The sequence below is a fragment of the Bufo gargarizans genome, chromosome 1 (genome assembly GCF_014858855.1).
Source record: "Bufo gargarizans isolate SCDJY-AF-19 chromosome 1, ASM1485885v1, whole genome shotgun sequence".
Lineage (NCBI taxonomy): Eukaryota > Metazoa > Chordata > Amphibia > Anura > Bufonidae > Bufo > Bufo gargarizans.
The window spans coordinates 295084525-295107360 of NC_058080.1; the positions used below are offsets into that span (position 1 = coordinate 295084525).

The 22836-nt window shown below is 47.3% G+C and overlaps 1 protein-coding gene across 12 annotated transcripts in view; it reads left to right on the plus strand.

Annotated features, from left to right (window-relative positions):
* SEC31A (SEC31 homolog A, COPII coat complex component) overlaps positions 1-22836 on the plus strand; it is a 66831-nt gene that overhangs the window by 9020 nt on the left and 34975 nt on the right. For all 12 annotated transcript variants that reach the window (XM_044304691.1, XM_044304701.1, XM_044304611.1 and 9 more), the window contains exons 3-13: positions 12903-13026; positions 14785-14983; positions 15128-15223; positions 16460-16600; positions 16692-16834; positions 17040-17139; positions 17981-18142; positions 18300-18452; positions 19821-20054; positions 20611-20685; positions 22452-22490. In XM_044304691.1, the coding sequence (XP_044160626.1) occupies positions 12903-13026; positions 14785-14983; positions 15128-15223; positions 16460-16600; positions 16692-16834; positions 17040-17139; positions 17981-18142; positions 18300-18452; positions 19821-20054; positions 20611-20685; positions 22452-22490 (1466 nt within the window). The remainder of the gene's footprint in view (positions 1-12902; positions 13027-14784; positions 14984-15127; positions 15224-16459; positions 16601-16691; positions 16835-17039; positions 17140-17980; positions 18143-18299; positions 18453-19820; positions 20055-20610; positions 20686-22451; positions 22491-22836) is intronic.

A 22836-nucleotide genomic window follows, 5' to 3' on the forward strand; every position in this document is an offset into this window, starting at 1 on the left:
GATCTAAATAAGCAGCTTGCAATACTTAGGGGCACTGCAAAACTGGATAGAGGCTTAGACCTCACTGTGCAGGCACTGACTGGGGTCAGTGAAGTGGAGGAGGGCAAGATCAGGACTATCAGGTCAGCAATTGGGTTAATGTAGGAAGAAGGGGTAGAGGGAAAAGTGCCAGGGAGGCTAGTCCTGAGCTGGCACGCCCTAGTAATTATGCCTGTTTGGCTGATATTAGGGATGAAAGCCCAGGGCCAGCAACACTGCAGCAGGGCATTTCTCCTAGCAACCAGGAGGATTACTGCTGCAGAAAGGATGGGGAAAGGAGTAGGGCTGCAGCTAACGATTATTTGAATAATCGATTAGTTGCCGATTAATTTCTACGATTAATCGGGAAAATCGACAAAATTACAAAACAGAGAGGTTTATATGATCTTACTTGAAAAATTATGTTCAAAGGCCATATTAAAACAAATTGTGGACGACACTATTATGGGGGATCTGTGGACGACACTATTATGGGGGATCTGTGGACGACACTATTATGGGGGATCTGTGGACGACACTATTATGGGGGATCTGTGGACGACACTATTATGGGGGATCTGTGGACGACACTATTATGGGGGATCTGTGGACGACACTTATGGGGGATCTGTGGACGACACTTATGGGGGATCTGTGGACGACACTTATGGGGGATCTGTGGACGACACTTATGGGGGATCTGTGGACGACACTTATGGGGGATCTGTGGACGACACTTATGGGGGATCTGTGGACGACACTTATGGGGGATCTGTGGACGACACTTATGGGGGATCTGTGGACGACACTTATGGGGGATCTGTGGACGACACTTATGGGGGATCTGTGGACGACACTTATGGGGGATCTGTGGACGACACTATTATGGGGGATCTGTGGACGACACTATTATGGGGGATCTGTGGACGGCGTAGTTATGGAGAGGGGGATCTGTGGACGGCGTAGTTATGGAGAGGGGGATCTGTGGACGGCGTAGTTATGGAGAGGGGGATCTGTGGACGGCGTAGTTATGGAGAGGGGGATCTGTGGGTGGCGCAGTTATGGAGAGGGGGATCTGTGGGTGGCGCAGTTATGGAGAGGGGGAACTGTGGGTGGCGCAGTTATGGAGAGGGGGAACTGTGGGTGGCGCAGTTATGGAGAGGGGGATCTGTGGGTGGCGCAGTTATGGAGAGGGGGATCTGTGGGTGGCGCAGTTATGGAGAGGGGGATCTGTGGGTGGCGCTGTTATGGAGAGGGGGATCTGTGGATGGCGCTGTTATGGAGAGGGGGATCTGTGGGTGGCGCAGTTATGGAGAGGGGGATCTGTGGGTGGCGCAGTTATGGAGAGGGGGATCTGTAGGTGGCGCAGTTATGGAGGGGGGATCTGTGGGTGGCGCAGTTATGGAGAGGGGGATATGTGCACTGTTATGGGCATAACAGTGCACAGATCCCTTTCCTCATAACAGTGCACAGATCCCCCTTCCCATAGCAGTGCCATACACAGACCCCCCCCTCCTCCCCATAGCAGTGTTATACACAGACCCCCCTCCCCATAGCAGTGCCATAGACAGATCCTCCCCCCTCCCCATAGCAGTGCCATAGACAGATCCTCCCCCCTCCCCATAGCAGTGCTATACACAGACCCCCCTCCCCATAGCAGTGCCATAGACAGATCCTCCCCCCTCCCCATAACAGCCCCGGCCCCGATGCTTATAAGTCGGACTAATCACTGCATCTTTATTTTACCTTTTTACAATGACGCTCCTGTAACAGCCAGGCAGAGCGGACGGCGGCGTAACGTCACTCAATCACGTGACGCACCTGCTCCGCCCACTTCATGAATGAAGGAGGCGGAGCAGGCGTGTCACGTGAGTGAGTGACGTTACGCCGCCGTCCGCTCTGCCTGGCTGTTACAGGAGCGTCATTGTAAAAAGGTAAAATAAAGATGCAGCGACCGCCCGCCCGCATAGCAACGAATCGGCGATTATTCGATAACTGGATTCGTCGACAACGAATCCAGTTATCGAATATAATCGATTACATCGATTAATCGTTGCAGCCCTAGAAAGGAGTGCAGCAAAGATGCTGCTGGTAGGGGACTCTATTAATAGGAGGACAGACAGGGAGATGGAAGGTCCTTCAAAATGATTTTGGGGAACTAGGTGAGAGGCTCAAGTCCAGGACCTCCAAGGTAGTGTTTTCAAAAATACTACCAGTGCCACGAGCGTCACTAGAGAGACAATGGGAGCTTAGGGAGTTAAATAAGTGTCTCAGAAGCTGGTGCAGGAAGGAAGGGTTTGGGTTCATGGAGAACTGGGCCAACTTCTCTGTCGGTTACAGGCTCTACAGTAGGGACGGGCTGCACCTCAATGGGGAGGGTGCAACTGCCCTGGGGGAAAAAATGGTTAGATGGCTGGAGGAGCTTTTAAACTAGGATCGGGGGGGGGGGGAGTTGTCATACTAATAAGGGGGTAGATAGAGAGTGGGTTATAGAAGGGGACAGGGGGGATTTAGTGGGGGCTGGGGTTAGTGCGGAAAATAGGGAGAAGACTGGGCATGACTATACATTTATGAAAAATAGAACTGCTGGTAACAAGAACCTGTTGCATCCAAAAATTAACCAAGGTAACCCAAAAATCCTGGATAATCACTTTACAGGTAATAGTAATTTAAAATGTATTTTCACAAATGCCAGAAGTCTAGCTAGCAAATTGGGGAAGCTGGAGGCCATGGTACTAGAAGAACACATAGATGTAGTTGGTGTGGCTGAGAGATGGTTGGATTCTTCGCATGACTGGGATGTAAATATTTAGGAAAGACCGGGTCAATAGAAAAGGTGATGGCGTGTGCCTGTATGTGAGGAGTGATCTGAAGACAAGTGTGAAAGAGGCAATTGTGGGTGAGGATGTGGAAACCTTATGGGTGGAAGTTCAAAGGGATAATACTAATAATACTTGGTGTAATCTACAGACCCCCTAACATCACAGAAGAGATAGAAACGCAACTGTATAACCAAATAGAGCGGGCGGCACAGGCTGGTACAGTGGTCATAATGGGAGATTTTAGCTTCCCAGACATTGACTGGGGTCATGGTTCTGCCTCAACCGCAAAGGGGAGAAAATTCCTCAACTTGCTGCAGGACCACTTTATGGGCCAGTTTGTAGAAGCTCCCACTAGGGGCGATGCTCTGTTGGATCTGGTAATTTCAAATGATGCAGAGCTTGTTGGTAATGTTACTATTCAAGAAACACTAGGTAATAGTGACCACAAGATAATTATATTTCCCCCTAAACTATCAAAAGCAAACTCTGTCAGGCAGAATTTCAAAAAGGCTAATTTCCCTGGGTTGAGGGCAGCATTTCAGGGCATAGACTGGGAGCAGCTACTGTCGCATAATAATACTGAGGATAAATGGGAGAGCATCAAATCCACATTGAGTAATTGCACAAAAAAATCTACGGTCGGCTGTAGCGTTTGAAGATTACAAAGGGCTTAATCAAATCTGCAAAAAGGAGATAAAATTAGCAAAGATACAAAACGAACAGCAGGTAGCAAAAGAAAGCAAAACAAATCCCAACAAGTTTTTTTAAATGTATAAATGCTAAAAAAAAAAAAAAAAAATACATCTGAGCAGGTAGGTTTTTTAGCTCTGTATATACAAAAGAAGAGAAAGGAGCTGATATCTGTGGCGCCGGGGCTGTTAGTACATCCAGTGATATACTCAATTGGCTAACTGTAGATATGGTCCAAGAGAAGTTAAATAGGGTAAATGTGAACAAAACTCCGGGTCCAGATGCATTACAACCAAGAGTGCTTAAAGAGCTCTGTTCAGTCATTGCTATGCCCCAATATTCTCTAGGGACTGGTACAGTCAAATGTGGTGCCCATTTTCAAAAAAGGATCAAGGTCCTCCACAGGTAATTATAGACCAGTTAGTTAGTTTAACTTCTGTTGTGGGAAAAATGTTTGAAGGACTCTTAAGGGACTATATACAGGAGTATGTGATAATAATATTATAAGTGATAACCAGCATGGGTTTACCAAGGACAGAAGTTGTCAGACTAACCTGATTTGGTTTTATGAGGAGGTGAGTAGTAGCCTGCACAGAGGGGTGGCTGTGGATGTAGTGTTTCTGGATTTTGCAAAGGCTTTTGATACTCTCCCTCAAACGCTTAATAAGTAAAATAAGGTCTATTGGCTTGGAAAGTATAGTTTGTAATTGGAGTGAAAACTGGCTGAAGGACTGTGTCCAGAGAGTTGTGGTCAATGATTCCTATTCAGAATGGTCCCAGGTTATAAGTGGTGTACCCCAAGGTTCAGTGCTGGGCCCTTTATTATTTAATTTATTTATTCATGATATTGAGAACGAGATTAATAGCACCATATCTATTTTTGCAGATTACACTAAGCTCTGTAAAACTGTGCAGTCTGTGGAACATGTCCACAAACTACAAGCTGACTTGAACACTCAGTGATTGGGCATCAACTTGGCAAATGAGGTTCAATGTGGACAAATGTAAAGTTATGCATCTTGGTAGTAATAATCTCTGTTCTTCATATGTCCTAGGTGATGTAGCACTGGGAGAGTCACTTATAGAGAAGGATTTGGGTGTCCTTGTGGATGGTAGATTAAATAACAGCATACAATGTCAATCAGCTGCTTCTAAGGCCACCAGGATATTGTCATGCATTAAACGAGGCATGGACTCGCAGGGCAGGGATGTAATACTAGCACTTTACAAAGCGTTGGTGCGGCCTCATCTCGAATATGCAGTTCAGTTCTGGGCACCAATCCATAGAAAGGATGTACTGCAGCTGGAAAAAGTACAGAGGAGAGTGACTAAAATGAAAAGGGGCATGGAGGGTCTTAGTTAAAAAGAAAAATTAAAATAATTGAATGTATTTAGTCTTGAGAAGAGACATCTAAGGGGGGACATGATTAACCTATACAAGTATATAAATGGGCCATACAAAAAATACGGTGAAAAGTTGTTCCATGTAAAATGCCCTCAAAAGACATGGGGGCACTGCCTCCGACTGGAGAAGAAAAAGTTCAGTCTCCAGAAGCGCCAAAGCTTCTTTAGGCCTATTGCACACGACCGTATGGCTTTCTCGCCCAGTTTCCTTGGGGGACACAGAAGACCTTGGGTATAGCTCATCTCCATAGGAGGCGTGACACTAAGTGAAGACTGTTAAGCCCCTCCTCCACAGCTATACCCTCAGCCTGGAGAGAGAGACTGCCAGTTTTTGCTTAGTGTCCAAGGAGGCAAGACACTCCCTGCTCTGCAGGGCTCTTTTCTCTTTTTTAGGCTCCGCGGCTCCCGCGGCCAGCAAGCCGCCATTCCGGCCCCTGTCTCGTCCGGCGGCAGGGTGGGCTCCCGCGGCCGGCAAGCCGCCATTCCGGCCCCTGTCTCGTCCGGCGGCGGTGTGGGCTCCCGCGGCCGGCAAACGCTATTCCGGCGGCGGGGTGGGCTCCCGCGGCCGGCAAACGCCATTCCGGGTCCCTGTCTCTTCCGGCCGGCGGGGTGGGCTCCCGCGGCCGGCAAACGCAATTCCGGCCCCCGGTCTCGTCCGGCGGCGGGGTGGGCTCCCGCGGCCGGCAAACGCTATTCCGGCCCCTGTCTCGTCCGGCGGCGGGGTGGGCTCCCGCGGCCGGCAAACGCCATTCCGGGTCCCTGTCTCTTCCGGCCGGCGGGGTGGGCTCCCGCGGCCGGCATTGGGCTTGACTATGCCCCAGCAGGTGCCGGTCGGCGGGGCCCGCAAATTTGGTCCCATGCTTCGCGGCCTGCTGGGCCGCATTTCCGACCGGCCCGCGGGGTGGGCTCCCGCGGCTGGTTTGAGGCGGCAGGACGCCGCAGCATTCCGCCTCCGGTCCCGGCAGTATAACGGGCCGGGGCGGCAACTTAGCCCCCGGCTTCGCTGCCTACTAGGCCGCAATATTCCGGTCTCTGGTGGAGGGGGCGGGAACTTCTCCAGGCGCGAATTTTTCCCGCCTGGAGGTTCCTCCGCCCCCAGGGGATCGCACGCCGCCCTCCAGGCCGGATTCCTGTTAACCCTTTGGGGTACAGGCCGGCCCCCAAAAAATGGGTCTGTTTAGTTGGCCCCCTTTTCTCCTGTCTCTCAGGTGCCCCTATATGGTGGCTCCCCTTTAGCCTCAGAGGCTGTGTTTCAATAAATAAATAAATAAAAAAAATAAAAAATTAAATAATAATAGATCATGATTTCTATTAGACTGCGCAGGACGCTGCAGCCTCATCAGTGATGCTGCATGTCTGCATGACCTCTTTCCACAGGCGGCATGGTGTTGCGCTCCCAGCCTGCATCGCTGCTAGGGTATTTCCCCTTTTAGGCGGTTTTTTCTTGCCTCTTCCAGGATACGGTGCTGGCCAAGTGCGTTCGGCCCTTCTGCAGGCAGCATTCATCGTCTCTCCAGTTATGGTGCCTGCCATGTGCATCCCCCCCCTCCTAGGCGGGCTACTGCACTCTCCCTGGCTGGCCATGTGCATGACCCCCTTCTTAGGCGGAATACTGCACCTTCACCGGATACGGTGCTGGCCATGTGCACGACCCCCTTCCATAAGCGGAACGCTGCACTCTCTGGTTTTTGCTGCCGGCCATGTGCGTGACCCCCTTCCGTGGGCGGTACGCAGCACTCACTGGATTCGCTGCCGGCCATGTGGGTGACCCCCTTCCTGGGCGGAACGCAGCACTCTCACTGGATCTGTTGCCGATCATGTGCATGACCCCCCCCCCTTTTTTAGGCGGAATACTGCACTCTCACCGGATACGGTACTGGCTATGTGCACGACCCCCTTCCATAGGCGGAATGCTGCACTCTCACTGATGTGCTATGATGTACTTATGTACTATGTTATTATGCTGCACTCTCACTGGTTTCGCTGCCGGCCATTTCTTAGGCGGTATGCTGCACTCTCATTGGATTCCCTGCCGGCCTTGGGTATGCCTCCTTCCCTCAGGCAGCTTGCATACATCCCTCTGTCTGTGGTTGTTTCCTCGAAGGTACGTCGCTGGCCATGTGCATGTGCCCCATACATGGCAGGGTGCTTGCACTCTCGCTGGATCCGCTGTCGGCCATATGCATGACCCCTCTTCCGTGGGCGGTGTACGCACTCTTGCTGGATTCGCTGCCAGCCAGGGGCTTGCCTTCCTTCCTCAGGCGACATGCACGCATTCTTAGTGACTGTGTTTGTCTCTCGCCAGTACGTTGCTGGCCATGTGTATGACTCCCATGCATGGCGGTGTGCTCGCACTCTCCCTGGATGAGATGCTGGCCATGTGCTTTACCCCCCTTTTTTCTGGGCGGCATGCTACACTCTCACCGGATACATTGCTGGCCATGAGAATGGCCCTCTAACAGGGGTGGAACGCTTGCACTTCCATTGGATACGGTGCTGGCCTTGTGCGTGACCACCTCTCATTTCAAGGGCAGAATTTGGCACGCTCATGAAATTTACGGCTGTCCTTATATGGCTGTGCTGGACTTGTACATGTCCCCCTTCGTTGGCAGAGTAGTTGCACTCTCGCTGAGTTCAGTGTTGGGTGTATTGTGGCACACTCACTTAATGCTAGGATACCCTGTTCACGTTACCCTTTCGCTAGGTGGACCTCCTGCGTTCCTGCTGGTTTATAGGGTATGTCCTGCTTCTCTGAAGTGGGTACGGCCTTAGGCATCACTTCCTTTTGGGACGGGCCTTTGCACTCTTGCCGACTGCTGTTGGCCAGGTACAATTCCCCCCTTAGGTTTGTGCATAACTCCCTTTCAGGTTGCACTTTGCAATTCCGTACATGCTGTGGCACTCTGGGGCGAGCCCCCCTTTTTCTAGGTGGGTTGGCCTTCTCGCTGCTTACGGGGCTGCTCGTACGTATGCCTCACCTGCTTCCTGCGGCATACCTTTGTTTCTTGGGATGCAATGCTTGCCGCAAGCCTTGCACTCGTCCCTAAGGAGTTTCATTCTGTCCTCATGACCGAACAGGTTCTATTGCTCTCTGCTGCACCAAGCTGGGTGGTGCTCATTCACATTCCAGGGAGTGTTCGTGGGTCCTAGATGCATGCCCATTCGTCCTTCTGCGGCATTGCTTCCCTGCGCTGGTGGTCACATAGTCGAGAGTGCTGTTGTCTGCAGCGCCTCTCGAATTCTTCGTTTGCTCTGGCGGGACTGCGGTTCCCTTGCCTGCTGCAATTTCCTCCTCTTCGGCTGCAGTGTGGTATGTGTCCTTCCTCTTGGCGCCTCTACGCTTCTGTCTGATCTTCTACCAGGTTCGGGCTGCTCTTCTCGGGAAGGTCACCCAACTTCTCTTGGGTGCTCAGTTACCCGGGTCCGGAGGACCTCCGCCTTGGGTTCTTCAAGCGGTCCTATGGCTTCCCTGTTGCCCACTCCTCCTCCTTTCGGTTGGAGGGTGTTATGCCGGCCTCTGTCTCGACTGCCTTATCTCGCCGGCCTTGTTTGGCTCCCGCTCGGTACAGATCGCTCCAATGTGGCTTCCCGCCAGATTTCAGAGGCTGTTCTTCACTGTCCTCCCCTCTGGGGAGAGCATGGTTGTTCATGTGGATGGTTCCGGTGTTCCTTTTGGTCTCGTACTGTCTCCCTTGTTCACACTGGCTGTATTAGCTGTGTGCCTATTTACCGAGTCTACCGCGTTCTGTCCTCCCGCTGGGTGCAGATTGCGTGGCCCATTCTAAGACGATGGTCCTGCTGTAGACTTACCTTCTCGATAACTTGGGGGGACTACCTTTTCGGTCCAGATTGTCCTTGATCTCCCACTCCGGGACGGTACAACGTGGTTACATCAGCATGGATTTTAGCCTGTCTTCTCCTGGCATCTGGCGGATCCTTTGGGTTCTTTCCATCTGTCCTGCTCCCCCACTCGGGTGGATACGGGATAACGTTGTTCGAGGGCCGACTGGTCTAGTTTTGTCGACCCTTCTGCCTGTGTTGCTGGTCTGCGCCTGATCACATTGGGTCTTCGCCCGCTTGCCAGGCGACTCTAGCGGGCTCGCTACTGTCCACTCCTGGCTGTGTTTCGTCCAGGATCTGTCGTAAGACTTAGGTTTTTTTGTCTGGGTTTCTGTGGGAAGCTGTGCATTCCCCACTCTGAATTTCTCTCCCCATGGTTCGGTCTTTTACTTGAGGTGTCAAGTGTCGGCGCTGTTCTTCCTCTTCCAGCGTTCTCGGCCCTCTGGGCCTGCCAAGACCACCTTCCTCGGAGTGGCTCTTTGGTTCCTCTGTGCTGTCCTTCGGTACCGCCCTGGGGACTATATACTGAGCTCTCGGCGCTCCAATCTTGTCCTTGGAGCCGTTACAGAAGTTCTCTCTACCCCTTCTGTCCTGTACGGTTGTGTTCCGTATCAGTCGCGTCTCTGACGGGTGTCGGGATAGTCCTTTTTTTGTTACGAGCCTTCTGTCCTTTCCAGGACAGGGCTGTTCTACATCCCGTTTCTTCCTTCCTTCCTTCCTTCCTTCCTTCTGTAGGTGGTGTTTGCCTTTCGCTTCAACACCTCACCTGTTTGGGCCTTGCCGTTTTTACTTGGGGATCTCCGACTCTTGTAGCCGTTCGGCCTCTTGGGTTTCCAGGAGGTCTGTGCATAGGGTTGACGGACTCCAGGGTGGTTTTCCTCCGCTTGATCGGTTTGGCTATCGCTGAGGTTACTGCACCGAGGGCAGGATTCTGTCTTTGGTGTCACCGTTCATTTCACCAGAGCGGTTGGTGCCTCCTGGGCCGGAGGCATTGGGCTTCGGCCATGCATTTGGGCGAGGCGGCCACGGGTCTACCTTACGCGCCTTACCAAGTTCTTCAGGGTGCATACTTTGACTTTGGCAGATGTTGCCTTGCCCCGCCTGGGTTTGCAGGCGGCGGTTCATTGGTGCCTTTCGGGTGCTTCACCTTGGTGCTGTGGTCCCTCCCCCTTTTGGGCTGCTTTTGAACGTCCCAAGGTCTTCTGTGTCCCCCAAGGAAACTGGGCGAGAAAACGAGATTTTTGTATAACTTACCAGTAAAATCTCTTTCTCGCTCTTTCCTTGGGGGACACAGCACCCACCCATTCATTGTTTTTTTCTCTGTACGGTTTCCGAGTTTTTGTTGCCCGTCGGGTTGTTGGCTTGTTGGTTCCTTGTTGGACTTTGCCTTTTCTCACTGCTTGGACACGCAACTGGCAGTCTCTCTCTCCAGGCTGAGGGTATAGCTGTGGAGGAGGGGCTTAACAGTCTTCACTTAGTGTCACGCCTCCTATGGAGATGAGCTATACCCAAGGTCTTCTGTGTCCCCCAAGGAAAGAGCGAGAAAGAGATTTTACTGGTAAGTTATACAAAAATCTCATTTTTTCAGTGTTTTGCAGTCCGTTTTTCATGGATCCGTTGTTCCGTTTTTTGTTTCCGTTGTGTTTCCGTTTCTGTTCCGTTTTTCCGTATGGCATATACAGTATACAGTAATTACATAGATAAAATTGGGCTGGGCATAACATTTTCAATAGATGGTTCAGGAAAAAACGGAACGGAAACGGAAGACATACGGATGCATTTCCGTATGTGTTCCGTTTTTTTTGCGGATCCATTGACTTGAATGGAGCCACGGACTGTGAATTGCGGGCAATAATAGGACATGTTCTATGTTAAAACGGAACGGAAATACGGAAACGGAATGCATACGGAGTACATTCCGTTTTTTTTTTTGCGGAACCATTGAAATGAATGGTTCCGTATACGGACCGTATACGGAACGCAAAAAAAGGCCAGTAAACGGGGGAAAAAACGTCCGTGTGCAATAGGCCTTACTGTGAATCTGTGGAATAGACTTCCTCAGGATGTGGTCACAGCAGGAACAGTGGACAGATTCAAAAAGGGTTTAGATGAATTATTAAAAGTAAAAAAACGTTAATGCTAAGGAAAACATGTAGAAATCTGAGTCTCACTTCCTTCTGGGATTCACGTCTCCACCTATCCCTTGGTTGAACTTGATGGATGGATGTCTTTTTTTCAACCGTATTAACTATGTAACCGCATGCACATCCACGCCCGACCCGGGTTTCGCTCACGCGCTTCTTCACGGGCGACTCTGAAGAAGCGCCCTGAAGAGTCGCCTTTTAACAAGAATGCGTTTGTAAGTAGCATAAACCTTTTTATATGCACAAAGTCTGCCAATACTTCAATATTGTGGCGAATCCTTGATCCCTATAGGAGTGTCCAGAAGAGGAGAGACGCTTTCCTGGGGAGCTGGATGGTGTTTTCAATGTTCAGAGAAAAATAGCCCGTTGTGAGCGACGAGGAGATTCATATTGGTGTACAGCAGCGTGGTCTGTTTGTTTTTATTGCTTTTATAGTGTGAGACTTACCCACGTCACAGTTTGGACTGCAGCGCTAAATTATATAACGATGTATCGTAGTTGGTTTTCATTTTTGACTGATCCCATTCTTGGCACTTCATATACAGCTTCGTAACAAAACTTTATTACAACATGAAGCCTCAGGGTATGTTCACACATTGGATTTTTCCACTAGAAAAGCCTATTGCGGAAACATTCAGCCCTTTTCTCTGTACAGGGTTGAGATTCTCTAGTTTCAGGCTATGTATTTATACTGTGACCCATCAGGCAGCTCAGCTGAAGATTATCTCTAATCTCCTGAGAGCTCATAAACACTCATTATAGCTCAGTTCTTATCTTACTGATAAGAATGTGGCTTAAATAAGTGTTTCTGAGCTGATAAATAGTTAAGAGATAAAGGTCATTAGATGGCACTAAGTGAAAGTAATACGCTCACAGCTCAGCTAATACTTAAAGAGGACCTGTCACCAAAAAATGCAATGCAGTCTGACAGCACCATAGCTATAGAGCAGGATGAGCTGAGCAGATTGATGTATAGTTTTATAGGAAAAGATTCAGTAAAACCTGCAATTTATACTGCTTTTTCTACCTCCTGTGAATACCTGTTGGTACAGGAGGGAGGTGTCATTGGTGATTGACAGCATTGTGTGTATGTGTGCATACAGAGATAGCTGACAGTCACAGGGCTGCAGATATAAATGTAAAAATTTAACTGAATCTTTTGCCGCAAAACTACACTGCCCGGCCCCAAAAAAAGTCACCCGGCACCCCTGCCGATCAGCTCTTTGAATAGCGTTGCCTCCTCTTTGCTGTTTGCCTTTTAGCCGTTGCATCTGCAGTGGTGAGCAGGTGTAATTACACCCAAGACGTCCCATTCATTTCAATGGTACGGATTGCTCCTATACAGCTCCTATACCATTGAAATTAATGGGACGGCTTGGGTGTAATTACACCTGCTCACCTCTGCAGATGCAACGGCTAGAAGGTAAACAGTAAAGAGGAGGCAACGCTCTTCAAAGAGCTGATCGGCGGGGGTGCTGAGTGTCAGACCCCCGCCGATCTGATAATGATGACCTATCCTGAGGATAGCTCATCAATAAGTATAACTTGGACAACCCCGTTTAAAGTTGTTTTCCAGGCAATAGATATTTGTGTTCAGGATAAGTCGGTAATATCCGATCAGTGAGGATCCAACACCCTGCACCGGAAAACACTTTTAAGGCCTTGTGCACATGGTTGTGTCTGATTTTCGGTCTGCAAAAAAGCGGATCCTTGGAAAAATGGATAGCATTTTTTGTGCATTGTGTTTTTAGTTTCCTCACACCCTTTATTAGAAAGTACTATTCTCGTCCGCAAATAAGGGCAAGAGTAGGACCTGCAGTGAGTTGTAGAATCGGTGCACAGATGTCTGCCTCAATGACTTGTATGTGTCAGTCATGTAATCTCTTTTAAAAAGAAAAATGGACTGAACGCTGACGACAAATACGATTGTATGCATGAACATCTTCCTAATACTAAGACTGTTGTTTTTTTACTATACTTCTAGGCACTTCTGCCCAGCAGCTTGATGCCACGTTCAGTACGAGCGCATCTTTAGAGATTTTTGAACTGGATTTGGATGATCCATCACTGGATATGAAGTCATGCGCTTCCTTTGAATCTTCTCATCGGTATTCAGTTTGCCTGTTTTAATATAGATATTTTTTGTAATTTGCCTCGGGTTCTTTACCTAGAACTGTTTATTGAGTGGAACTATAACCAAGTCTTGACTAGATTTTACTATAAAGTGCAATTTGCACTATGTACATTTTGGGCACATTGATTAAACGCTGTGCGCCGGTTTCCTGGTGTCAGAAAGCGGCAAATTGTGGCACAAGTCCAACTTGCTCAAAAATGCTAAATTTTTTTTTTTTTGTTAGTGTGGGTGGTTGCTTGGCGTTTATAAAACAAAAAAGGGGGGGGGGGGGGGGCGCCTGTACATTTATTATAATTTACAGCAGAAAACTACTGTTAACTATATCTGAAATCAGATTAAGGCCCCATGCACATGACTGTATGTATTTTGCAGTCCCATTCACTTCAGTGGGTCCATGGTCTGCATTTTGTGGAGAAGTATAGGACATGTTCTTTCCTTTTGTAGAATGGACATACAGATGCAGAAGGACATGGATCATCTGTGTGCTTTCTGCATCCTAATGTCCCGCCTGCAAAAAGATAGACCATGTCTGCAAAAGGCGAACCACCGACCCATTGAGGTCAACTGGTCCGCACGAAAAATGCTTACGACTGCATTTGTATTTTGTGGATCCTCAATTTGCTGACCGCAAAATGTATGCAGTTGTGCGCATGGGTCCTTAAAGGAGTTGTCCGGGCTTTTAATATTGACCTATCCTCAGGATATGTCATCAATATCAGACCGGGGCTATGGAACGGACAGCATACAGTGTGCTGTCTACATTTTTTGGGGACCCTTTGAAATGAATGGGTCCGCATCCTATCCGCCAAAAAAAACGGAACGGACACAGAAACAAACATTCGTGTTCATGTAGCCTTATCCTGAGGATAGGCCATCAATATTAAAAGCCTGGACAACTTCTGTAATAAATGCTCCCCTCTGTCTTGGAGAAAGCAGTTCTTTTGAAGGGCTTTGCTCTGCTGTGGACATACATCCTCTTCCTGCTTCCGACACTGGAATGTGTCTACTTGGTTTCATGCATATCTTAAAGGGGTTCTGCACTTTGTTTTAACTGATGATCTATCCTCTGGATAGATTATCAGCTTTTGATCGGCGGGGGTCCGACTGTTTTGAGATGGCAGCGGCGCTCCAGCAGCGCCACCGCCTTCTTACTGTTTACCGCTGGCCAACTGACGTCACGACGAGTATCAACTAGCGTGGGCGGGGCTAAGCTCCATTCAAGTGAACAGAGCTTAGCCCTGCCCACGCTAGTTAATACTAGTCGTGACGTCAGTGGGCCAGCGGTAAACGGTGAGAAGGCCTGCTGGAGCGCCGCTGCCTTCTCAAACAGCTGATCGGCGGGGGTCCCGGGTGTTGGACCCCCGCCGATCAGAAGCTGATGATCTATCCAGAGGATAGCTCATCAGTTACATGAAAGTGCAGAACCCCTTTAAATAAGTGCTTGACCAAGGCTTACAGGGGATGTTCAGCTTTTTGGACTTGGCGGTCCCCATCTTGTCACTGCTGAGTCACATGCCACTTTTACAACCAGGGGTGAGCAAAATCACCCAACAGGATGGTAACCGACCTCTGATTTTCAATCTAGCGATGAAGATTTTAATACTAAGTTGGATAACAAATGACCAGTGAAAATGAACCCGCTAATAATATGTGTATCCGTTATTTCCTGAAATGACTATTTCTTTGGTCACCTTCGCATTTTTATATATTGTGTGCGCTTCTTACTTGTCAGGTACCATAAGCTTATTTGGGGGCCGCATACAATAAACTCGGAAAGCAGCATTTCGGGTGTTCTCATTGCCGGAGGAGAGAATGGAAATGTCATTCTTTATGATCCAGCCAAGATTCTGGCAGGTGATAATAATGTGGTGATCGCCCAGCAGGATAAACATACTGGACCAGTTAGAGCTTTGGATGTCAACCCATTCCAGGTACTTTTCTCGTTCTGCTCCGATATTGCCCATTACCTTGTGAATGGTCCTTTTGTAACGCCTATAAATGAGTAGTTCTTTTGGCCTGTATGTGCTTTACTTTATCTGTCAGGTTGTCATTTGTGCTTTTCTGCTTCTTTATAGACCAACCTTTTTGCATCTGGTGCCAATGAATCTGAGATTTACATTTGGGATTGTAATAATTTAGCCGTCCCCATGACGCCTGGAGCTAAATCGCAGGTAAGATACAGTGGCTTTGCCTATGCTTGGTTATATGTGCTGCTTGTTTGTTAAATGGAGCACCAAAGGGGCCTATTAGACTGACCAGTGTTGGAGCAGGATGAGCTCCGATCGACAAGAAATGTGCTGAAGCAAAGTGTATGGAAGGATTACTATGGCAGTCGTTCCTCACCGATTACTGCCGAGTATGGTTTCATTTTGATAAAAGATGCAAATCCTGCAACTAATTTATCAACTGATCGGTGGCACCATTATATCAGGAACAATTGTTACTACGTACGCATTTCCTGATAATTGCCCCAAAATTTGCTCAGTGTACCACGGCCCCAACTTGTCCTTGGTGCTTGTCAGTCTGCAGATTCTCTGTATGCACCTGAAAAATAGTCTGGAGACTGCAGAGAGGGTCCTTAGCTTTATTAAAGGCTTTGTCTCATCTGGACATTGGCTATGCCATAGATGTCTCGATGGGAATACCCCTCTAAGGGACAGAACTTAACGTGACCCTACACCTTTGATAGCTGTTGACAGACAAGCTCATTCGGCCAACAGCTATTCCTCCCAACCCCTTGAGCCTCGTTCACATCTCTGGTAGGACATCCAGCAGTGATCCGGCCGCCTTCCGGCATAAATACCCGGTTTCGGCTTGACAAAAAAATGTTGCATGCAATGTTTTTTTTGTCCTGCCGACAGATGGCATTTTCACCGGCTCTCCTTAACGGCGATGTGAGCTCAGCCTTCCCCTCTCATACACCGGTACTCTTAGCTGTGCGTGTGATCTCAATAAGGAAGGCGAAATAAGCCATTGCCAAACATTTAGTTTACGTGCCCATTCCCAGTCCTTCTTTCCCCCAACTTCTGCTCTCATACATGATTGGCCAGTCTTCCCAGAATCGGTGGGCTCGGCTGACATTCATTTAATGTCTATGGCCACCTTTACTGTGCCTGGCCTTCTGTAGCATATTGTGCAATTATGGGGGAGGGGGGCAAATGGGCTGAACTTCATATACGGTGTATCAAGCACAGTGAATGGAAACCGCATTGATCAGGAAGACTGAAGGATTTTATACGTTAAAATCATAATGGGAAGAGCAGCATTTCCTTTGATCAGAATCATTTTGTGAAATCCCTTTATTTTGTATTTTTAAACTGAAACCTATAACAAAACCTCCCTTATAATAGATATTTCTTATGTAATATTGGGATTATCACTGCATGATTAACCCTCAAACATTTCAGCCTCTGGAGGACATCAGCTGCATTGCATGGAACAGACAGGTTCAACACATTCTGGCTTCTGCTAGCCCCAGTGGTCGAGCCACAGTATGGGACCTTCGGAAAAATGAACCCATTCTTAAAGTCAGCGACCACAGCAACAGGGTATAGTAAATACGTAACTCTGCGCTGCATCTCTTTAACCATGTATGTACTATGAAGGCTGAAAGGTCATCGTATCCCAACCTTTGTGCAGATGCATTGCTCTGGAATGGCTTGGCATCCTGATGTCGCGACACAAATGGTCTTGTCTTCCGAGGACGATCGCTTACCTGTAATACAAATGTGGGACCTTCGATTTGCCTCTTCACCATTACGAGTGATGGAAAATCATGCAAGGTATGTAAAGAAAACTTTTCTCTAGTCTCTCGCAGCAATGAGGGAACCCATTTTAGAAGTTTGAAGGTGTTGCAAAGCATCTTGATTCTTCATTTTGGGACCATGAAACATGATCTTGTCGTGTGATAATTTTTCTAGTGCCTGTGTTCCTTTTCTACGGGTGTATCCCATTCTACCCTCAGCTATATGCTTTTTTTAAAATCAGGGGCATCTTGGCTATTGCTTGGAGTTCGGCAGACCCAGAACTGTTACTGAGCTCTGGGAAAGACTCAAAAATACTCTGCTCCAATCCAAACACCGGAGAGGTAAGTGACCGTAGAAATTGTAACCTTTTTTCATTTATTGCTAGAAATGCTTATAAATTATTAGAAACATATTAAGGAAGCTAATTGTATTTTATGTGTCTCTACCTTTAGAGGGTTTCTGTCACTAGAATATTCAGTATTAAACTGGCTGACACTAGCGATGTGCTAATGTCAGCTGCACCTAACTCTGCTATTCTAATGACTATCCGTGCCTCCGTTACTGTAGAATTCTTACTTTTATAATATGTAAATGAGCCTCTAGGAGCAAAGGGGGCGTTGCTCCTGCACCTAGAGGCTCCCGTCTCCCACCTCAAGTCACGCCTTCCAAGTGTTGATTGACAGGGCCAGGCATCGTTCGCTTCCTTCTGCCTGCGTGACTTGAGGTGGGAGACGGGAGCCTCTAGGTGCAGACACAACACCTCACCACCCCCCCCCCCCCCCTCTCCCCGCTCCTAGAGGCTCATTTACATATTATAAGAATTCTACAGTATAGCAGAGTTAGGTGCAGCTGACATTAGCACATCGCTAATGTCAGCCAGTTTAATACTGCTGAGCTGCACTACCAAGCACTGCCACTATGTGATGTACGGCGCTGTCCATGGAAAGCTGCCGGGAGCCTGCATCGCTCTCTGAAACAGCTGATCGGTAGGGGTGTCTGGACTTGGACCCCTGCTGATGTGATAACGATGACCTATCCTGAGGATCGGTCACTATTATCTTTTCCAGGATAACTTCTTTCATAAATAAGATGACAAATTCAGATTCTTGGGCCAGCAATGAATTCTCTTAGTCGTAATGTCCTGCTTTGGAATAACCACCAGTTTTTTCTTGACGTTCTTAGGTTTTATATGAACTGCCGACAAATACACAGTGGTGCTTTGATATCCAGTGGTGTCCGCGGAATCCTGCTGTGCTTTCTGCAGCATCTTTTGATGGACGTATCAGTGTTTATTCCATTATGGGTGGTGGCAATGACAATCTTAATCAGAAGCAGGTGGATAAGGTACATTGCGAGCAGTTCATCTGTTTATATGGCATGGTGCAGATATTATATGATTTTACAATGATGTAATCTACATTAAAAGTTTATATCACTCACATTTTGGATTTGTCCTAATTGTGAATGTAATGCATGTGGCTATGGGTTATTTCCTTGGCAGCTTTCTTCATCTTTTGGGAACTTGGACCCATTTGGCACCGGACAACCTCTTCCTCCACTACAGCTCCCTCAGCAGACCACACAGCAGAGCAATGTTCAGCCCCTGAAAAAACCACCAAAGTGGTTGCGACGACCAGTTAGAGCCTCATTTTCTGTAAGTGTTCAAGAAATGCACTTTAAGGATCTTAATACATGTGGATTTTTTTGCCAGTTAAAAAAGAAAACTCTAGAATAAGTAAATGTTTTTAATTTGGTTTGTGTTTGTTTTTGTTTTGGCATTTTTTTTCCCTGGTGTTTTTTTTTGCACCCAGTGTGTCTTACCAGTAGCATTTTCTTCATGGCGATTCTTCCCTATAGAGAAGCCCTTCTCAAAACGCCTCAAAAATGCGAAGAGCTTCAGCAAGCTGCATTTTTGGACAGAAGCAAGAAAGAGAAACCCCACATAATGTACAAAAACACAGAGAGCAAAAAAAAAAAAAAAAAACTATCGTTCCCTGCATTTCTCATTTCCTATAGACCTTCAGCTAACATCTGGCGAGGCCATTTTTTTTTTTTGTGGATTCTATGCTAACCCATTAACTTCTATGGGGCCCTTTTCTATTCCACAGATCCACAAAACAAATGAAACATGTCCTATATTAGTCCGTGAAAATCAGGACATGGGCCCCATTGAAGTCTATGGGTCCGCAAAATACTAATACTGGGTCCGCAAAAAAACGGATAGCATTTCAGTATTTTTGCAGACGGCATACAGCCGTTTGAATGAGCCCTAAGGGTCCATTCACACATCCGTGTGTGTTTTGCGGATCCGCAAAGCACGGACAGCGGCAATGTGCGTTCCGCATTTTTGTTGCGGACAAGAATAGGACATGTTCTATTTTTTTCAGGACCGGAATTGCGGACCCGGAAGTGTGGGTCCGCAATTCCGGATCGGGGCCGCACGTCGCGCGGCCCCATAGAAATGTTATGGGTCCGAAATTCAGTTCCGCAAAATGCGGAATGGAATTGCGGATGTGTGAATGGAGCCTTACTGTATGAGATTCTCCCTTTAGTAGAGGGCATCACAAAACACATTTTCTATGCTTGATTTGAAATTCTGAGCAATATTCCGCTCTTTGGAAATGCATTGAGGATATTTAATTGAGTAATATCTGAACAATTCAGCACTCTTGTCGAAATGCCTATGGGCAAATGCTGATGTCTGTTCAGCATAGGTTTTTGAGACTAATTTTACAACTTGTGATTTTATGTATTTTTCCTTTCCTTGTCATAATTAGTAGACCTGTCGGAGCATTTATTCTGTCGGGGTCCATGGTGGCTATAGCAAAGTGACCTGGAGAGAAATATTAATGGCACCACAGCAGTCCTATTCCAATCTATGGGAGCTCCATCAAGTGGAATCCCCAGTCTTATTAACTTTTGGTGTTGGAGGTTCAACTCATGGACCTAACACTTGTCTCTCAAGTAGATGGCTATAGTATATATCACCATTTTTATGCTTTGTGTTTTTTTTTTTTTGCAGTTTGGTGGGAAGCTGGTTACATTTGGGAATGAGAAGACTCAAACAGCCCAACAGCCTCCACAGGGTGAACGTCTCCATGTGTATGTCAGTCAAGTGGTCACTGAGGAGGAGTTCCTTAACCGCTCTAACAAGCTTCAAGATGTAGTCAGCACTGGTGCTTTCCTTGAGTACTGCCAGAAAAAAATTGATGATGCAAAGAATGACTTTGAGAAAAATGTCTGGTCATTCCTAAAGGTGTGTATTTCATTTCCATTTGCTCTGCTGTTGATTTTGTGGTCTCCATGCTGAAATAGTGACAAGCATCGGCAGTGGCACAGAAACTGGTCAATTAATTCTTTAAGATGCAGCGTTCAACAGCGATCACGGTATCTTTAAGGTTAGGCAGGGGGTTGCGGCTCCCTCTGCCTTCCGATCAGAGCCCCACAGTGAAATTATGAAGCTCTGATCGGTTACCATGACAGCTTTGGTCATGCTGGAGGTTCCCAGGCCTGTCATGGTAAGCGGTCGTCTTCTAAGCTGTGTTCTTAAAAATATATAAACGATGAAAAATTCGGACCCATTCACTTTCAATAGGGCTGGAGCGGATGCAAATCCGCATTTCTGGGATCTGCAATTCCTTTCCTGAAAAAAAATGAACATTTTCTATTATAGTGTCTGTGATGTGTGGTTCGCAAATTGCGGATCACACATTGCAGGTGTCCGTATTTTGCGGATCCGCGAAACGCTTACGGACGTGTGAATGGACCCTAACACTAAGTATTCTTCTAACTTGAACTTCCTTTATTCTTAGGTAAATTTTGAGGATGATTCTCGGGGCAAGTATCTAGAGCTTCTAGGATTCAGAAAGGAAGATCTTGGATCAAAGGTAATTATCTGTCTTCATGTCTGACAGATTGGTTGTGGATGAGGGTTTCCTTTCCTCTGTGACCAGTATTCTCCACATGTCATATGCCTTTTTTTATCCTATGCTGAGAAGTGTAACTGTCATTTTTTATTTAATTTGCTAGTTTATTAGAGCTAGGCATGTATATCTGAGTTAGTCTGTCAATGATTGTCAAGAGATCTGTAATTACCTTATAATAACAGCTTTCATTAATGTCCTCTGTCCCTTTCCACTGCTCTCTTAAATGACTGTTGCTAGGGCTTGTCTGTCTTCCCTTTAGTATAACCAGAAGACGGAGAGGCGGTCCTTCACACTACATGCCTGCATTAGGCTTCAGAGTGCGGAGGCGTGTCTCTCAGTAATCCCATCTGATTGGTTGGCAAGGAGCTGCTGGCTACAGCAAGTGTGTACGGGAAGTGAGGGAAAGCAGTTTTGGCCTCAGAACTAGCAGAGGAGCCATCTTGTGAAGATCCTCATATTGTAGGTGTTAAAGGAGGTTCTGTATTATTATTATTTTTTATTTAAACTGATGATCTATCCTCTGGATAGATCATCAGCATTTGATCGGCGGGGGTCCGACACCCGGTACCCCTGCTGATCAGCTGTTTGAGAAGGCTGCGGCCTTATCACTGTTTACCGCAGGCCCAGTGACATCACGACTAGTATCAATGGCCTGGGCGAGGCTAAGCTCTGTTCACTTGAATGGAGCTTAGCCCTGCCCAGGCCATTGATACTAGTCGTGACGTCACAGTGCCTGCGGTAAGCAGCGAGAGGGCCACAGCGCTGCCTTCTCAAACAGCTGATCGGCAGGGGTCCCACCGATCAGATGCTGATGATAGATCATCAGTTTAAACAACTGCAGAACCCCTTTAAAACCGTCGTAACTAAGGGAAAAGCTCAAGGAATACAGTGTTTATGTGAAGAAATGAAATGCTGCTTTATGGATAATACTGCAGCAGTAACATATGCTAAAATTGACTTTTTTTAATGAAAACATGACAGTTACACTTTAAGGCTACTTTCACACTAGCGTTCGGGTGTCCGCTTGTGAGCTCCGTTTGAAGCATTCTGAGTGGACGCGAATCCGTTTAGAATGCATCAGTCTGGCAGCGTTCAGCCTCCGCTCAGCAGGCGGACACCTGAACGCTGCTTGCAGCGTTTGGGTGTCCGCCTGGCCGAGCGGAGGCGTGCGGATCCGTCCAGACTTACAATGTAAGTCAATGGGTACGGATCCGCTTGAAAATGACACACTATGGCTCAATCTTCAAATGGATCCGTCCCCCATTGACTTTCAATGTAAAGTCTGGACGGATCCGTCCGAGGCTACTTTCACACTTAGAAAATTTTCAACAATATAATGCAGACGGATCCGTTCTGAAGGGAGCCACCGTCTGCATTATATGAGCGGATCCGTCTGAGACGGATCCGCTCTGAACGCTAGTGTGAAAGTAGCCTAAGTCAATCTTTACTGCGGCCTCTTTCTCGGGATAAAGGATTAATTTAAATTTCTGCCATGCCACAACTTCCTTATACTTTTCTTGAATCTAATTTTTTATGGAATCTGGATCGCATGGCCCTGGCATTTTCTTTTGTGGCACTTGTTTACTGTTGTCTGTACTGGTGAGGAAAAAATTGCTATTGCACGTCACAAGGTGGCTTCTATGCGCAGGCCCCAGGTGAACCAGTACGTGTAAGCAGAAGTGAAGTTGGAATACATACAGTAATGTACTTTTTTATTTTTGCTCCAGATTGCATCTGTTTTGAGCCATGTGGATGGAACAGATCTGGTAAGTGAAAATAAAATTTGTGTTTGTATGCATAGAATGGATTTTTTTTTTTTTTGCTGAAACCTCAGCTACATCTGGTAGCAAGTGAATAAATAAAACTAGCACTGCAAAAACTTTTGAAGATAGTCTGTTCTTATTAAAAGGAAAATGACAGCTGAGTTTGATAGGGGAATTTATTAAGGCTACATGCACACGACCGTTGTGTGTTTTGCAGTCCGCAAAACACGAATGACGTCCGTGTGCGTTGCGCAATTTGCGGAATGGCATGGACAGCCTTTAACATAACTGCCTATTCTTGTCCGCAAAGCGCGGACAAGAATAGGACAGGTTATTTTTTTTGGCGGAC